Source organism: Azolla caroliniana, unplaced genomic scaffold, assembly GCF_043228905.1.
Source record: "Azolla caroliniana isolate FFs.n. ecotype wild unplaced genomic scaffold, voAzoCaro1.0.p SCAF_5, whole genome shotgun sequence".
Lineage (NCBI taxonomy): Eukaryota > Viridiplantae > Streptophyta > Polypodiopsida > Salviniales > Salviniaceae > Azolla > Azolla caroliniana.
This window is the reverse complement of record NW_028230440.1, coordinates 16645985-16663850: the sequence shown is the minus strand read 5'-3', so window position 1 is coordinate 16663850 and position 17866 is coordinate 16645985. Positions and strand designations below refer to the sequence as shown.

The window sequence follows — 17866 nt, the reverse complement described above, 5'->3', positions numbered from 1 at the left end:
AAGAAGGATGGAGGACACAAACCTTGCACAAGAATCTAGCTATCTAGGCGTGTTCAAGGAAGAGACACACTAATTTTAAGTTGATGGAAGGCTCAAACATTGACAAGAGAGTCTAACTCACCTCTCAGTAGTCGAATTTATAGCCATCTTCATCCAATTTAATGTTCTCGACTACTAACAAGTTGTGTTTCCTTGAAAAACAATCCTATCTTCATGATCTTCGTAGAAATACATAAAACTAAAATCAATTGAACACCGTTGCCCATGAAATTGAATTGTTTGATAGTACCTTGATGAAACATTTCATTGTTCTTATCTGCCGTTTAGTAACCGAAACCTTCGTAGTCATTAATCTTGTAATAAACATTGAACACATTATTCTCTTCATTGTTTTTTTCACTTTATGGATCATTAATGACACTTTGTCGTGCAAGGTCAAGCTATTCAAATAAATTTATGCTTCTTATAAGTTGATTAATAATTGACACCACCCCCTCATCATCCTCTTAATGAGCATTCAACATTGGTACTCATTTCTCTCTTTATTGAATTCTTTTACTTTACGGACGTCAAAGGGTTCTATGCAAAATCCCTCATGTCACCAATGAAAAACGACGAGAAAATGGACTATGTTATCTAGAAACCATGACAATACTTAGTGCTTGCAATAAACTTCGAAAAAAAGATATTCGTAGTTCGCAAACCATCGTAAAAAGGACCAATCTTATTCGAGAGACTTAAGCCTTACGGTCTTCTATAGCTCCTATTTGTGTCTTAATAATTCGAGAAATCGTGCAAATCGATGGACCAAAACTTATTAAGTAACATTTAAAGCCTTGTCAAGATTTGACAGGGTACTCTCGCTTCTTGCCTTAATTGAAGTTTTTAAATTAGTGGACATTTCATATGTAATAAAGGTCTCCTTTTTCTTTAGTATGAGGATAATACTTGCACGCGAAACCTCGGAATAAATGATACTTTATCTTAGAAGGCCTTTTGAAAATTACAGCTTATGAAGCCATACGAGAAAAAGAGAGATTCATATACTGTAAAATCTCTACTTGCTTCAAGTCTCATTAATGATAGCAAATTGTATTTATTCTTCAAAATGAAAATTTATTAGTAATATTCTACAATGACTTAAGTAAATTGTTTGTTAGATAGAGAGAGAGTGTGTGTGTGTGTATGATATATTTCATGAACCCAGAAACTACATCACAAACATGCACATGCGCACACACACACACACACAAATTTTATTAGAGCTATCTAATATTTTGAGAATGTGACCTTATTTTCTACCTACCATCATGCTTTACAAATTGTAACTTATTTACTCTCCATCTTAAATTGTTACTTTGTAGCTTACTATGTTTTGGACAAGGTCTTATCTCTTTATGACCTATGAGGGCCTTTAGACATTTAAAGTGTTCACATATATGAGAATAACTTATTGAATAACCTAAAGATGTTAGAATTCAAAAGGGTGGGTAAAACAAAGTTTCATCAAGACATGGACTTAGAGCATATCTCTAAAAGCTGATGGAATATTGGTGTGGAAGTTTTGTTTATCAGAGCAAATCAAAATTCTTACATTAGTGGAGTGTTCACCTTACCTATTGGCAATTCAACATGTCCCATTACCCATGTTGTGGTACTATTGTAGTGTTTTTACTAACATTTATTAATATAATTGTATGTTTTCACCCAAACAAACATGGAGAGAGAGAGAGAGAGAGAGAGAGAGAGAGAGAGAGAGAGAGAGAGAGAGAGAGAGAGAGAGAGATTCTATTATCATCTTGGGAGGTCAAATATGACTTATGAGACCAAAAATATTGCATTTCACATAATACATGTGAAAGTGGCGGCAACTCTCGATGTTCAAGAACTTTAGCAATGAATGTTGTAATCGAGAGTGCCCATTGTGGTTGTGCGAGGATTTCGTACAAATATTGGGTTTGGCTGAAGATATGTGGAAAGCATGGACAAATATGATCAAAGGTAGAGCATTGTATCAAAGTGTGATCCTCATTGATGTGACATGGAACGATGTCCCACTATCAACAACCCAATTACTTTCATTGTAAGAAAGATTAATTAGGTTTTCATCATAAACAACGAGCAAATCATCTGAGGAAGTTTTATTAACACAAGTAGAATTATCATCATTACCTTTCTTCTCATGCTTAACACCAGATGTGTGGTTTTCATTTTTCCATTTGAAACTATACCTCAAAAATGACATTCTAAATCTTTTATACTTGGGCTTTGATTTACTCCTACTCCTCCCTCGGTTGTTTTGACCTTGGCTTGTATGCTTACTCCATTTGTCAACCATCAAGACCTCTGAATGTGGTGATGTCCCTTGTGTCCTTCATCACATCTCTTCATTTAGCACACCGCTCTTTGCATACTCCATAATCACAATTCCGTTCGAGGTTGCATTAGGAAAATATACCCTAAAAGTTTCCCATGAATTAGGAAGGGTGTTTCACAACCAAAGTGCAAGAATTTCATCATCCAATTTTACTCCCATACCAAAAAGTTGTCAAAACATCCTTGAAATTCATTTAAGTGATTAGAGATGGAATTACCTTCTTTATACACTAAATGCATCACTTGTTTACGCAAAAACAATTTATTGTTACCTATCTTAGATGCATAAATGTTTTGAGTTTGTTCCATAGAACTTCGACATCTATTTCATTCACAACATGGTTTACGACATTATCTACTATCCATTGTCGGATATAAAACCACATATCTATTGGTTCTCAAAAAACCATTCCTCGGTGGTTTTGCTCGCAAGTTTAGTCGTTGCAAAAACAAGGAAGTGTAGATTTTTAACAAAAAGAAGATCTTTCATCGTACATTTCCATTTGTGATAGTTTGTGCCATTCAAGGAAACCATTGTGGTAAAATTTGCCTCCATAAGAAAGTGCTAAAATCCTACTCCAATACCACTTGATTAGAATCTCAATAGCACGTTATCACTTATTTGAGACAAAGATTACGTTGTGCAAAATTATTCAAAGAAAACAACAAGATACACAATGAAAACTATGCACGATACATTTTTAACGTGGATAACCCTCAAGAAGGTAAAAACCACGGAACCTAGTCTAGAAATAATTCATTATCAAAGTAAAACTTGTACACCAAAGTTCTACTATAAACAAGTTAGAGTACTATGTGTTAAGCACTTGGATTGCATCATGATCGGTTGTGAAGAAGGGCGCATTAACAAGGACGTTGTACGGCGAAAGGAACTACAAAGAGGAAGTAGTAGGAAACAATCAAGGGAAAAGGAAGCCAATAGGTAGCCAAATGTGAAAGGGCCAGACCCTAAACGTAAAACCTATATAAACCACACTATGGAGTCTTTGTAAGGGTTCTTCCATTTGTAAGCTCAAGCTTCCTCTCTTCTCTTCGTATAATCTTTAAACTTACGAGACATTACTAATAGTGTTTAGTAGAGAAACACTAATCTCTCTTCCTTGTTGGTGCTAGATGCCATGGTTCGTGACACTAGAACTCTTAGTAAGACGGGTAATAAAGATATTCGTTGCTTCTATTGTCTATGAGAGTGAGTGAGGAGAGATATTGTTCTTAAGCATCTTTTAATTGTTAAGTGAGTGTGAGGCTCAAAGGTGTTCAACAACCATCTTTGCTTGATTCGCCATCAAAAGAGTATAGGCCGGTCCGAGCCCTGCAAATGACATCAAGGAGAGATTAACTCCGTCGATACATAGATCCTACACACTATGTAAAAAGGAATGTCATATTTCCTCTAACAACTAAACCCAACTAACAAGACACAAAAACAACCACCAAAGACTCACAACACATGGTTATGGGGGCCATTATTGAAATGTTGGCATTCAATCGTGTACACAATAGTGTTGATGGAGCAGACCAAGAAGGAGAGTATAATGTCTACAATACCCGCTTTTCTTTTCTGCAATAGAAAAATACCCATTCCCCCCCTTTATCTCACTTTCAAAAGTGAGTATAGATGTGTAAATACATCTAAGTGTGACCCCTTTTCACACTGTATTAAAAAATAAAAAGATTTGGGCATCCAAGGTCCATCTACACACCAAAACAATGGCCAGAAATGCTAACAATCCCATAGTATAACATAAACACGGCTAATTGATAGTTTACTCTATGTTGTGAAACAGGTCCCTCCGGATGGGAAGCGAGCACAAGCCGGATCAGTTGGATTCGAGGAAGAAGAAAGACCGGATCTGAACCAGTATCCGGATCAGTATCCAGAAATGGCCATATTTGTAAATAGGTTTTGTCGCACTAATTTTGGGCCAAATTTGTAAATAGCCTTAAAGTTGTAATAGTATAAATACAACTAGGGCAACTCATTACATGGAGAGGCCTATGTAACTAAGAGTAGGAGAGCGTTATAACTTTGTTGTAACCGTCGTCTGACAAAGAGGAGCTCAAGGTTGTTGCTTGAGAGTCTCTTGTGTATTTTTCCTTCTACCATAATAATATTGTTTGGAGTTTGTGGCCTCCTGTGGTTTTTCCCTTTTAGATTTTTCCATGTAAAATATCTATGTCTCTGTACTTAAGTCTTTCGTATTATGTTCTCTGTTATTTTGATCTTTGCACCCACATATGCATTAGTGCGAACTGGTTGTAGCCGATTGGATCCTCACAAATTGGCATCAGAACGATGGATGGACATCTCAGAGGAATGTTCAAGTTAACCGACTCCAACTACTCTATGTGGAAGTCGAAGATGCGAGACATGTTGGTGTACAAAGACTTATGGTTGCCAGTGCAATACTGTAAGACCAAGCCTGACAAGATTGATTCATCGACTTGGGAAGTCATGCATCTGAAGGCAGCAACTTACATTAGATGTTTTATAGACATGAGTCTATATAACAACTTCAACGAAGAGACCAAGGTGGATGTCCTCTAGGAGAAGATCGACATTATGTTCGAGAACAAAAATGTTGTCAATAGAGTCTCAGTATTTCGGAAGATTCTGAGACTTTGGTATCACGATGGTTCCAACATGGTAGAGCATCTGAATGCCTTCCAAGGATTGATCAACCAAACCACCTCTCTAGAAGTACTTCTTGTTGACGAGGTATTAGCGCTATTGTTGCTAGGATCCCTTCTGGACAGTTGGGAGACGTTCATTGTCACTTTGGGCAATGCCGGACCAGACGGGAAACATCTATCCCTAGAGATAGTGAAGTCGAGCTTGCTAAATGAGGAAGCTCGCTGGAAAGACAGAGAATCTGTAACCGACCCGAAGGCCTTAGTCACAGAAGGCGACATGAACTGGGGAAGAGGCTAGAATAGAAGTCCCTAGAACCGGGAAAAGTCGTGGACGAGGTCGAAGTTTAGGGGGAGGCCTACCTACTTCTATCGTGGGAAGCCTGGGCACTTCCAGAAGAATTGCCAACACTTCCAGAAGAATTGTTGACACTTCCAAAAAGAGAAAGGGGGAGCTAATGGTGCGGAGCCAAAGAAGATTTCAGATAGAAAAGCACCTCAACTATCGCGACAAGTGAGGAAGAATTGCTACTGATCAGTGAGTAGAATGAAGTGCACCTTGTCAACGATGAAACCACGTGGGTGATTGACTTTGGAGTGTCGTTCCACTTTACCCCCGATTGAAAATACTTCTCATCATACACAATCGAAGACCACAGTCTTGTGAAGATGGGAAATGAAGGAGCATGCCGAATTGTCAGTATTGGAGCTGTGTGCTTGTTAACTTCAACCGGGTGCTAACTTGTGTTGAAAGATGTGCAACAAATTCCGGAGGTCAGATTGAACTTGGGGAATGTAGGTATACTGTTCTTACTTAGAGTTTGTCTTGTATTCTTCCCTCTTGGGATCTCCTCAAATGTTTCAAAAGGGGTTGAAGGTGCCTTGCTCTAATGATGTTTGGTTGTGGATCTTCACTAATAAGAGACATTTGGCGCCTCTATATTCTCATCAACTCACATTCAATAGAGTCAAGCCTTTCTAAGAATCTCTCATGGAAGTTCATTTATCAATTACAAATCTAGTCCCACTAAATAACTTGATGATTGAACAACTTTGAACCATAATAAGATTTTGGATCCACTATGTATATGAGTAAATGGATAGAGGCAAAAAAGATTTCAGATGGATTCAATTATATGAGAGAATAGTTAACAGGCATTGCTTTAATCAAATTATACAACAATCATGTCATAATAATTTGAGAATGATAAGAATGTTTGGACCTTAATTGACCTAGTAGGATCTTCAATCCAACCAAATGCTGGTCAACCAGTTCTATTGCTTTCTACTTGGGGCCTATATTTTTAATCGTATAAGCTTTCTACGTTATACAACAATCATGTCATAATAATAAAAAAATATTTTAAGAATGATAAGAATGTTTGGAGCTACATTATAGTAATGAAAGACAACAAAGCTCAATATATATTTGAGATTCAATACATACACCTATTTATTTTAAAGGATTAGAATTTGTTCAAAGCTAATCCATATGATAATATATGTTTTTTAAACAGAAGTCTCCATCTATTGCTCATTATAAGTTCCTTCTAAGAAAAGGACAATCATGATTAACAAAAAATGCTGATATGATTGTGTATCAACAAAATACAAACAGTGGTGAAACTTGTGAAGTGTTGCACATGGTATGGCTCCATATACAAACTAGTGATAAAGGAATGATGGCAGTGGTAGATAAATTTGCTATGACGAATCTTTTTTCTCTAACACACTCGCTTTCTAAATGCTAAACTCGCTCAATATCTTAACCCCGATTGTAATACAAAACTGGAAAAAGAAATCTCTACTTGAGACAATTTAGTTCAGATGGCGATATTAGCAACTTGTTGTCGATGAAACATGGTATGAGCATGAATTCCCAAACTTTGAGGTAATATGCTAGTGTCCATATATTTCTAGATATATAATTGATCATTGACCTAACCTTTGCTATCTATTAAAAATAGGTACTCGGAAACTGGAATCCGGCAAGAGAACTCTTCCCCTCAAACATCCTCCCCGTTTTTGGCATGACATGCCAATACATTGTAAGATTGAACTCTGCACCTCGTAAATCATTTCCCTAAGAAAAACAAATATTGGTGTCAAATGTAAGAAATATATATATACTCTTTAATAAGAAAAGAATGAAGTAATAACGTTGCAAATCCACAGCCTCAAAGCACTACTTGATCAATCATTGAATATTTGTTGTAAGTGAGAAGCTTAAATTTTGCATCCTTTTTTGATGTGACGATGCTATCCCACAATGAAATCTGTTTCAATACAAAAGCATCAGGGAGGACTGTCTTGAAATCAAATGAAAGCGACAGCAGCGATTTAAAAGATTATCCTTACCTGATTCCATGAATTCTTGGGAGTTACATATTCAGCAGCCACGAACACAAAAAGCTGTGTAGTGGAAAATGAGTATTACAATAACACATCCATTCAAAACAGAAAAGGATTTATGAAAGGGACTTGAATATTTTTATGCATGGATACATTTGAGCACCTGTTTTGTGTTCCATGTAAACAAAGACGTCAAATCTGCCGATATATTTAGTAACATCCGAGTCTGGCAAAAAAAATGGAATTTTTTTATCAAACAGTAGTGTGTTAAACTTCAACACTTGTGCGTTGCTCTAGTAGACTCCTACCTGATTTTAAAGATAATTTGGGAACAAAATCAGATAGCAATCTATATACTGTTCTGTTACTTTCCTATCTTTGCGGTATCCTCTTATAATGCATGAGACTTGGCTGATTAGGAAAGAAAATTTTCCCAAACACTTATCCGAAGCTTCCAAATAGAGCCATAATAAACTGTACAACCTCCCTCCACATTACAAATGCTGTGAGGTCCTCTTATAAATTATAATGCATGAGACTCAGCTGATTAGGAAAGAAAATGTTTCCAAACACTTATCCAAAGCTTCAAAATAGAGCCATAATACACTGTACAACCTCCCTCCAGATAACAAATGCAGTGGGACCCTCTTATAATGCATGGGACTCAGCTGATTAGGAAAGAATATTCCCCCAAACACTTACCGAAAGATTCAAAATAGAGCCATGATACACTGTACAACCTCCCTCCAGACAACAAATGCTGTGGAATAAACCTTATGATCATACAAATTTCTAAATTTTAATATATAGAAAATGCAATACGATAATGAACAATATGAATCCAAACAATGTGGCCCAAGCTGAATGTTAATGATCATGAAAGCATGTGCTTTCCATACTACTAAACTATGTACTTCAATGTTATGTAACAATTGTCCCTTATAAATGGTTTCTTTATATAGTTCAGGCATTCCTAAGGAAGATTGTGTGCCTCCTTCGAAGATAAATCTACATCATCGTAGATTAACCTAATCAGTAGATGTTTTCTTTGTATGCCTTATGGTAGAAATATCTACGACATCAATCCTTTGTAGCTAAAAAAATTTCCTTTTGCAGATCAACGGTAAACGGTACCCAACGATTAACCCTGAAACAGTTGTATAAATGGATTGCATCTAATTGGAATAGTGTTGTTATATGCAAACTTTTCTCTGGATACATATGCTTCCCTATTTAGTTTGCCATCTTGCTCACAACTAATCTTAGGATTTGACACTGTATTGATGGTATATTTAGCATCTAACCTCCTGATTACTCCCCTTCAGAAATATCCAGGAAATCAATCCTTTGTATCTAAAAGATTTTCCTTTTGCAGATCAACTGTAAAAGTACCCAATGGTTAACCCTGAAACAGTTGCATAAATGGATTGCATCTTATTGGAAGATTGTTGTTATATGCAAACTTTTCTCTGGATACATATGCTTCCCTATTTAGTTTGCCTTCTTGCTCACAACTAATCTTAGGATTTGACACTATTGATGGTATGTTTGGCATCTAACCTCCTGAATACTCCCTTCAGAAATGACTACTAGCTTTACATTCCTATCAGTTGCTATATTTTCCAATAGACCATTAATGGATATGCATTTCCAATAAACGACCTTGCCAATCATGATGTGTTATCATCAATCATGATCCTGATAAATTGGTTAATCTAATTTAGCATTTACCCAAATAATGGTTGTGCATTTATGTTTTATGTAATCCAACAAAATGCATGGACATAATATTCCATTCCTCTCCAGTAATTTCATGCGAATGAAGTAATCCCTTTTGTTCTTAATCTTTCAACTTGCCTTTTATTACTATTTATTATAACATCTTGATTGTTAGATTCTGAACCTGTATATGTTCTTTCAAATAAGATATATAGTCTTGTCAACTCCTGAATGCTGCCTCTTAGGACTCACAGGATTCTTTACATTGCAATACCCTATCTTTCAGGACATATGCTCTACCTTTATAGAGTAAATGACAATCATCAATCGTCATGGTGGATAAGTATCACTGTTTTTTAACTCAAATATAAGCTAGAAAAGAATAGAAACCTCATTTAACATAGAAATTGAAGCAACCATAGAGAAGTCTAATAGACATGGAATCAACCAATATGTAAATCTAACACAAAAATACCCACTTGACTCCATATTGAACACTTTCTAATAATGCCTTGAGTTCCCATCCCAGCAGGAAAAAGTTACACCAGACATTTTCATGATTATCTCAAAAAAGTACTAGTTGAGACACAGATTAATCAATTCACCTCATCATTCCCTCCATGCGTCCTCCGTAATCCTTCAAACTTCACAACCTGCTCACAAGATCAAGAAAAGTGAAGGGAATCAATAATGGCAAGTGTGCTGAAGCCACAATTCGAGAAGTGATTAAGAATGTCCTTGATGCAAGACAATCATTAGATAGTCACTTTGAGATTCTTTTGCACATAGCATGTTCACATTCTTTAGCTTTTCGGCGTATTATAAGGATGGGTTCACATTTCTGAAAAAGCTGCAGGATGATGATTACAAACTCAATACCCTAATTTTATGTTTTCTGCAATAGGGTAAATGCTAAGTGATGATTAGATAAACTTCTAAAACAGGATGCTTTCTCCAAAAGATGTTCCTTACACAGAATCCAAATCCTACTTCATCTTCCAGCAATTAATGATGCTTAAACATGCAGAAAGCTAATTCCAGTTTACTGAAATTAAGGACGTGACGTTTATCAAACCCAAACTTTACTTCATGTTCTCTGCAATAAGCTAAAAGGATAATGTTAACAGAAATAAAAGTCTAATTTACGAAAGTATAGCCACAGTTCATAAGAAATCCATGTATGAAAAATACACATAAAAGTTATCGCAATGCACTATGCAGAGAAGAAACACTGTTGAGGAAAAAAAGGTAGCTAATTTACAATGGAAGCCGTAAATTTTTTGAGATCGTGACATGCGCCACAAGGTTTCGGATCTGACGGATTCATCCGAAACCCATGTACAAAAATACACACAGAAGTAGTCAAAGCAATCTAGATCGATGAGAAAAAAAAATCAAAAAGTCTTCAGAAGCAGAGGAGAAGAAGGAAATGGGGTTTTTTTTTACCTTGATATCGACAGTTGGATTGGAAGTGTGGATGATATCAGTCATGGAAGCAGAGAAGCAGATGGCGCCGAGGGCCAACACAGAGAAGGTGAGGACAGCATTGAGCCTGTAGAGAAAGGAATGCATCCTCTGTCTTGTCTTGCCTTCTTCTTCTTTCTTCTTCTTCTTCTTTCTTCTTCTTCTGTGCTCTGCTTTATTCTGTGTTGGCTTCCTTCAGTTTTCCTCTGTTTTATTTTCGTGAAGAAAGGAAGAACAGAGGAAGGGGTGCAAATAATGACTTGACAGAAGGAAAAAGTCATTCATTATTGAAATTTTTCATTCTATTCCATAAGTATGAACCATACGTACCATACGTGCATTCGCAGTTGAGAATGGTTTAAACATTCTCGTGTGGTAAACCCCCCTCGATATGTATGGTAAATACCTTAATTTTGTATTCTTTATTTATTATAAGGTAAAAAATTTTAAGGTAAAAAGTGTATAAAAAAAAAAAAAACATAAGAATGTGTTGATAAACTTATGCATTCGTTTTCATTCGTATGGAAAAGAATGGGTGCCAATGCATTCGAGTATATTACGTACTATGTTCTATTCTATTCATTCTCTCTCTTCTTGGAAAAATGTTAATTCTCGATATATGTATATGTATATGTATATGTATATATGTATATGGATATGTACATGTACATGTATATGCTTCATATTTGTTAAACAAAACAAAAACCCGAAACCATGAAATGCTTTTTGTTTCAATAGACTTACAATGCCTTCCTAGAACGTTAAACAACTTGTGCTTTTTGTTACCATATTCATAGAATATCATCATTAAATGATTTCCTGGTTACAACGTCCACGGATAATAGCCCCACTTCTTGTTAAGGTTATAACCATAAATATAATTTTCATATATACTGAATAGCCGTAAATAGGACTACAACCTTCTTTATTTAACACGATACTATTTTTTCTTAATAGTTTCTAAGAATTGACGTCTTTGTCAACATAGCTAAGTGCTTGATGGACTACTTTGTCCACATAAGGGATTTCCTTTCATGTTTTAGCACCACTAGTGTGTGTCAAAGTTTGTTTATGAATCAGAACTCTTACGGAAGACAGGAGATGTGAGCATTCATCCTCTTGGACCTAAACCTAAACACCTAAATAGCTCATATGTAAAAAAGCATGAAATATGCATGATCTCAATGAACAAACAAACTTAACCCGAATCAGACACACGCAAAGTGACAAAGAACTCTTACCTAGAGCTCGTGACAAGACCGATTACGAAAAACAAACAATTACACACAAATAAAGTCGATTTAGCACTTGTATTGATTATCTAAAATTACAAGAATATCCTTAAAGGGAGTTTGCCCTCTACACGCACACACATACATACGTACATACATACCTGCATACATACATACGCCCACATACACATGCACATGTGTACATACTCTTATAGCTAAAAACATACACATACACATGTGTACATACCATTACAACCAAAGTCTATATTGGGCCTAATCCATTCGTGATATTTGATGCCACCACACCCCCATTATCATGTTTTCATGATCATTGCTTCCTTTGTATTTACCATTACGTTTGTCATGGCAAACTCACCTCTTGGACTTCTTACTACCTTTATTGACGATCATAGTCGTAAGTTGTGGGCTTATGTGTTGAAGAAGAAGGATCAAGTGTTGAGCTTGTTCAAGGAGTTTCAAGCAAGAGTTGAGAGAGAAACCGGACGGAAGTTGAAGGCGATCCGGACAGACAACGGAGGAGAATACCAAGGGCAATTTGAGGAGTACTGCCAATCTCAAGGTATTCGGCTTGAGTACACAGTGCCAAAGACGCCGAAGTTGAATGGGCTAGCCGAGAGAATGAACCATATTATCATGGAAAGGGTCTGATGTATGTTAGCACATGCTAAATTGCCGAAGCTATACTAGGTTAAGGTGTTGATGATGATCATTTACATAATAAATAGGTCTCCCTTGGTACCACTGGAAGGTGACATACCATAAAGGGTGTGGTTCGACAAAGAAGTGGCATATCGGCATCTGAGGGCCGACTAAGAAACAAGAGCAACCGGTTGAAAGGAGACAGTTGGTTGAACGAGGTTTCGAATCCGACTCGGATGAAGAGCCGACTAAAGAGGCCGAACAGGAGCCAACTGCTTCGAATGGAGGCAGAAGATACCCTTTGAGAGAGAGCCTATGTGTTGTTAACCAATGAGGGGGAGTCGGAAAGCTTCGAGGAAGCAAAGAGCGATACCCACAGCCGAAAGCGGTTGAGTGCCATCCAAGACAAAATGAATTCCTTGCATGAGAACCACACGTATGAGTTGACCGAGTTGTCGAAAGGGAAAAGGGCACTCCGAAATAAGTGGGTATACAAATTGAAGTCGGGAGATGGCGGGAATCCACCTAGATACAAAGCCCGAATTGTCGTAAAAGGCTTTCAATAGAAGAAGGGTGTAGATTTCGATGAAATATTTGCCCCGGTAGTAAAGATGGCATTGATACGGACGGTGTTGAGCATTGTGGCCAGCATGAACCTAGAACTTGAGTAGTTAAATGTTCAAATTGCCTTCTTGCATGGAGATTTAGAGGAAGAAATCTACATACACCAACCAGAGGGATTTATGGAGAAAGAAAAGGAGAACCTGGTATGTGTTATCTCTTCTTCGGAGATACACCTTCGATTACTTCCTAGGTAATTGAGTCAAGGAAGCTTGGTTATGTAGGAAGGAAAATAGGGCCGAATAGGCAGATCGTCTATGAGAATGGCCGACCACAACCAGTCTTACAACTTATACGTATAACTTGGACAGAAAACCCAGCAGTAAAGATGAATGTTTAATGACACGAAAGATAGACCCACAATTGTGTATTATAAGATTATTGCGTAAACGATTACACGGCTCACGGCCGAAATTTCTATTCACTCCCTTTAACAGGAAAACAATAGACATACATATAAAAATTCTCTCTCCCTAGTATAATAGGAGTATTTCCCTCTCTTAAAGATATATAAACACCTCTCTTTTTTCCCCCCGCCCTTCCTATTGTTGCTACTCGCTTTTTATAGTTTTCGTTTCCTCTCGGCGCGATGTCCCGTTTTTTGCCTCCATTCATGGCTATGCGTATTTCCTTTATCTACCCCTTCATGCTTGGTCTTTTCACCTACTTTACCTACTCGTTTCTTTAGATGAATTTCACACTTCATGCCCTTTGTCCCATGGATAACACCTGGCACGCCCGTGGGACAATGGCTTCGCACGTCAAACCAAACTCCGAAACTTGCAAAAGGTTAAAATCGAAAAGATAAGAAGCCAAAACATTACTATGGTACTTTCAATCTTCTTCCAAAAATGCAAGGATGTCCTCTGGGTGTTGTGATGACTTGGTTTGGAGATTGGTCGCCTCTTCGGCCGTTGGCTTGGTACTCACAAGGGTAGGTGGTTGCGTCAGGGTTTGGGATGGCTCTCTAGTTGGCCATATGTCGGCGTGTAACTCGCTCGTTACGTCGAGTTGTTGATCTTGAGTGACCGGCGTGGATGTTGGAGTTGGCGCCTCCTGTTGGAGTTCTGTGGCCTGTTCAATGCCTTGTTCGGTGTCTACTCTCAGTCGTATTTCCTGTTCTTTTTTCTGCTCCTGGGCTGCTTCCTCGGTCTTGGGGCTTGTTGATGTTTGTTCGGCTATTGTTGCTTCATTTTTACCTTGGATGCGCTTGCGTTCATAGGCTTCCGATTCCAGTCTTAGCAATGTCTGATCGTCGTTGAATTCCTCGAGGAGGTGTCTGATTGTCGTGGTGTGTGTTTGTACTAGGGCGTGGAATTCCTCGATGAGGTCTTCGCGGAGGATCTTAATGTTGTTCTCATCCATCTTGTAGAAATCGCGACCCTCTTTTCTCCGATTTTCGGCGTCTGCTCAAAAGACTTGTAATTTGGCTGGTTGAGCCGCCCATTCATTCCAGGCTCGAGCGAGTGCCTCTTTGACTTTGCGACTCAGTTTAAACTGGTGTTTTGCCACTATTGCCTTGATTTGGGTTTTGCCCATTTCGTATTTGACACGGAGGGTGTCTAGTCCTCCTTGGCCTTCGCCGTGTCCTGTTGGAATTTGACTTTGAGGATCTTGCACGACGTGGTAACGTTGGCAAGATTTACCTCCATCTCCTTCGTATGTTAGTCGTAGCGCTAGAGGAGACAGTCTGAATTGTCGGCGAACTCCTGCATATAACGGTTTTGTTGTCGTTTGAGTTCTAGGGTCGCGGAGATTTGTAGCTGAAGAAGGGACTCTGCTACTACGTCTTGCTGCTTCCTTGGTTTCGTCTAACAGGTGAATGTGCCGATTGGAGCGGACCTGGAGTTCCGAGAGTTTGCTCTACAAGGAGTCAATTTCTTCAGGTTTTTGGCGAGATGTCTTTTGATACTCTTCCTCCGCTTCCGCTAACTTTGCTGATGCAAGGTCCTACACGGCCTTGAGAGTCGCGACAACGTTCTTCTCTACGTCCTAGAGTTGGGTCGTCCGTGCCTCTAGCAATTGTTGGAGTTCGGCCTCACACTGTGGCTTGTGCCCGGAATTGGTTCGCTTCAGCTTTGGCTATTTCGTATCACTCCTTGGCCTTCTCAACAATCGCCATTTGGGCCGCGAGCTCTTCATCGTAGTTGCGGGTTGGGACGATGACCGTTAACGTGATCGTGGTCAAGTTGGTTAGTTCTTCGGTTTGAGTGGACACATCCATCAATGTGGGAGTGTTGGTGTCGTCCGTTTGTGTAGAATCTAGATATTTTGACGAGATTGGAAGCGGGGGGTGGTAAGCCGACAAGGTCTACCATAACTCCGTGGGCAATTTGGCTTGGAGCCGTTGTTGAAGCTTGGTCAAGCAGTTTTCCGAGGTCTACCATAACTCCGTTGGCAATTTGGCTTGTATGCACGCTTGTTTGTTGTCGACGACCATGTCTTTCGCAGCGCGGGTTGGTTTCTCCAATTCATGGTAAACCTCGACCAAGGCCATGTTGGGGTCTGGTAGCTGCGACTCCTCGTCCGATTCGAGCTCGTTTGCTAATGCCCGCTGGACCATCTGTTTGTTCAACATGGTCTTGATCCATGCGTGCCGCGGCAACAACCTGGAGGCGAGCGAGAAAGTCGATTAGCTCGTACACCGTGCCGTGTTGTAAAATTACACCGAGCTTGTAGGACTCAGCGGGCAAATCCTTGAAGGTCATGACTTCCTCCTCCAAGAACCGGGAAGGTTGTCCTTGCTTCGTAGTTCCTGTGAAGGACAAGGACTTGTCTGTGGCGATCGCAATGGTTTTGTAGGGAGCAACGACAAGTTGCAGGTTCCCGGCCCCTTGAGTTTTTTCTTCGTTATGGCATTGCAACCTGTGGTGTTTCTTGGCAGGTATTCGCAGATTCTTCTCAGAGCCGTATCGATTGCTCCACGGAGGATTCTTGGCTATTGCCTGTGGTTGTCTGAGTGTCCTCTCGATGGTTCGACCGCAGGTTGGCCATTTTTAGTTTTGGTTTTTCCACTAGGGCAGATAACTTATGTTTTTTGTGCCCTCTTATGGTGATATTGTCTTCAACTTCCTAGGTCTTGGCATTTGGTATCGGCTGCGGCGATGCAGGGTTTCGGGCAGGTGTGTCATCATGGCATTCCTCCTGAGCTAACTAAAGAGCTCGTTGGCGTTTCGCATGGGTGGGTGGAATAGGGAGGGTGAGGTTTCGGCGGGATGTGGTCCTGGATTGGGGGGGGGGGGGGGTGGTGTAAAGCACAACTAAGTAATGTGCTACAACAATGTTACGGGCATGACCATATAATATCCTGTGGTGAGAATTTACCGTAGTATTCTATACACGTGGATAAGTGTGAGGGTTAAACGAGAGTGTAAAGAAGGGGAGGATTACTTTTAATCCTCGGGATTGCGACAACCCATTAGGCCAAGTGTGAACTTGCCTGGGGGCCTTGGGTATCGCTATAAATAAGAGGCCTAGCCACCCTCATTTCATTATCTTGTTGACTACGTCGAGACTTTGTCTTGTGGTGGGTCAACTCTTGTAGCGAGCGCGCCAGCACCAGGTACGACTCGACGCCATGGTGGTGGTAGGGGACGCCGATCGAGGCTCAAGTCTGTCTCGATCCCTTCGCTCGGGGGTGGTCGTGTGGATCGACACCCTTCTTTCTCTCTCTCCTTTCTATCTATTTATCTATATTCTATCCTTATCTAATGCTTCCATTAGTTCATGTCTCTCATAAACAAGTAAGAACCTTTTACCTGACTGAAAAGTTGTCAAGGTGGCACAAACTCCCTCCCCGATAATGATGCCCCAATCGATGGCACCGCCTCTGTATGGCGTGATGATGATGCTTGCCTTTTTCTGTGGCATGCTATACGTGTTAGCGTGTGCGCAACCAAACTCCAAAAGAATTTGGCGAGATCACCAAAGAACTTGTTAGGCCCACCACGAGTCTGATACGCCTTGGCCGACACCGAGTACTCCCTGAAATATTCTTTGAGGATGTTCAGAGGCGGAGCCTCGATGTCATGTTCTCCTCCTCGCTATAGGCCCAACACCGATCAAATTTGATTGTTGGTGATGGTGTCAAGATGCACTCGGCGTGCGATCTCCTGCGCGTCGGGGTGGGGAAGTGCATCCACTGCACAGAGGTATCTGCCCAGGTCGTGCCTATTTAGCCAGGTGTGGAGGTCTTTGTGTTGGGAAATAGGTCCCTCCGGATGGGATCGGAATGTGAACCAAACGAGACGGATCAGACAGGACGAAGGAAGGATCCATACCGGATGAATCCGGAGGGTATCCAGAGACTAGATCGGATGGATTCAGAAGGAGTTCGGCCGGATCCGGTAGGAACCAACAAATAGGAACATATTAGTAAATATGTTTAGACGTGACCGTTGAGGTCATATTTGTAAATAGCCCCAAAGTTATATAAGTATAAATATAAGTAGGGCAACACTGTTATGTGTTGTGATCATCATTGTAGTTGTTGTGTTGTATCGTTATACAGATATAGAGATAAAGAAAGCTTTTATGTTGTAACCGCCGGTTGGGAAAGCTAGAGCTCGAGGTCGTTGCCTTTGAGTCTCCAGTTGTACACTTCCTCTCATAGTGATAGTTGGAGTCCGTGGGCTCCCATGGTTTTACCCGATTAGGGTTTTCCACGTTAATACTCGGTGTCGTCTTATTACTATTTTTCTATTTTCTTCCATTGAGTGAGTGAGACTCAGTTGTGGCCGAGCACTATTCCGCACACTTTGGACACTTCGGGTGGCATGATTATTTCAAGA

At 39.6% G+C, this 17866-nt stretch overlaps 1 protein-coding gene across 1 annotated transcript; it reads right to left on the bottom strand.

Annotated features, from left to right (window-relative positions):
• Positions 1-6529: 6529 nt before the first annotated feature.
• LOC147864236 (signal peptidase complex subunit 3A-like) lies at positions 6530-10732 on the bottom strand. The gene is made up of 6 exons (XM_087320074.1): positions 10546-10732; positions 9705-9752; positions 7544-7606; positions 7387-7440; positions 7218-7304; positions 6530-7111 (listed from the first exon to the last, which is right to left on the bottom strand). Exons 1-6 carry the CDS (start codon positions 10669-10671, stop codon positions 6986-6988), a joined length of 504 nt encoding a protein of 167 aa, XP_087176200.1. The 5' UTR covers positions 10672-10732; the 3' UTR covers positions 6530-6985.
• Positions 10733-17866: the final 7134 nt, after the last annotated feature.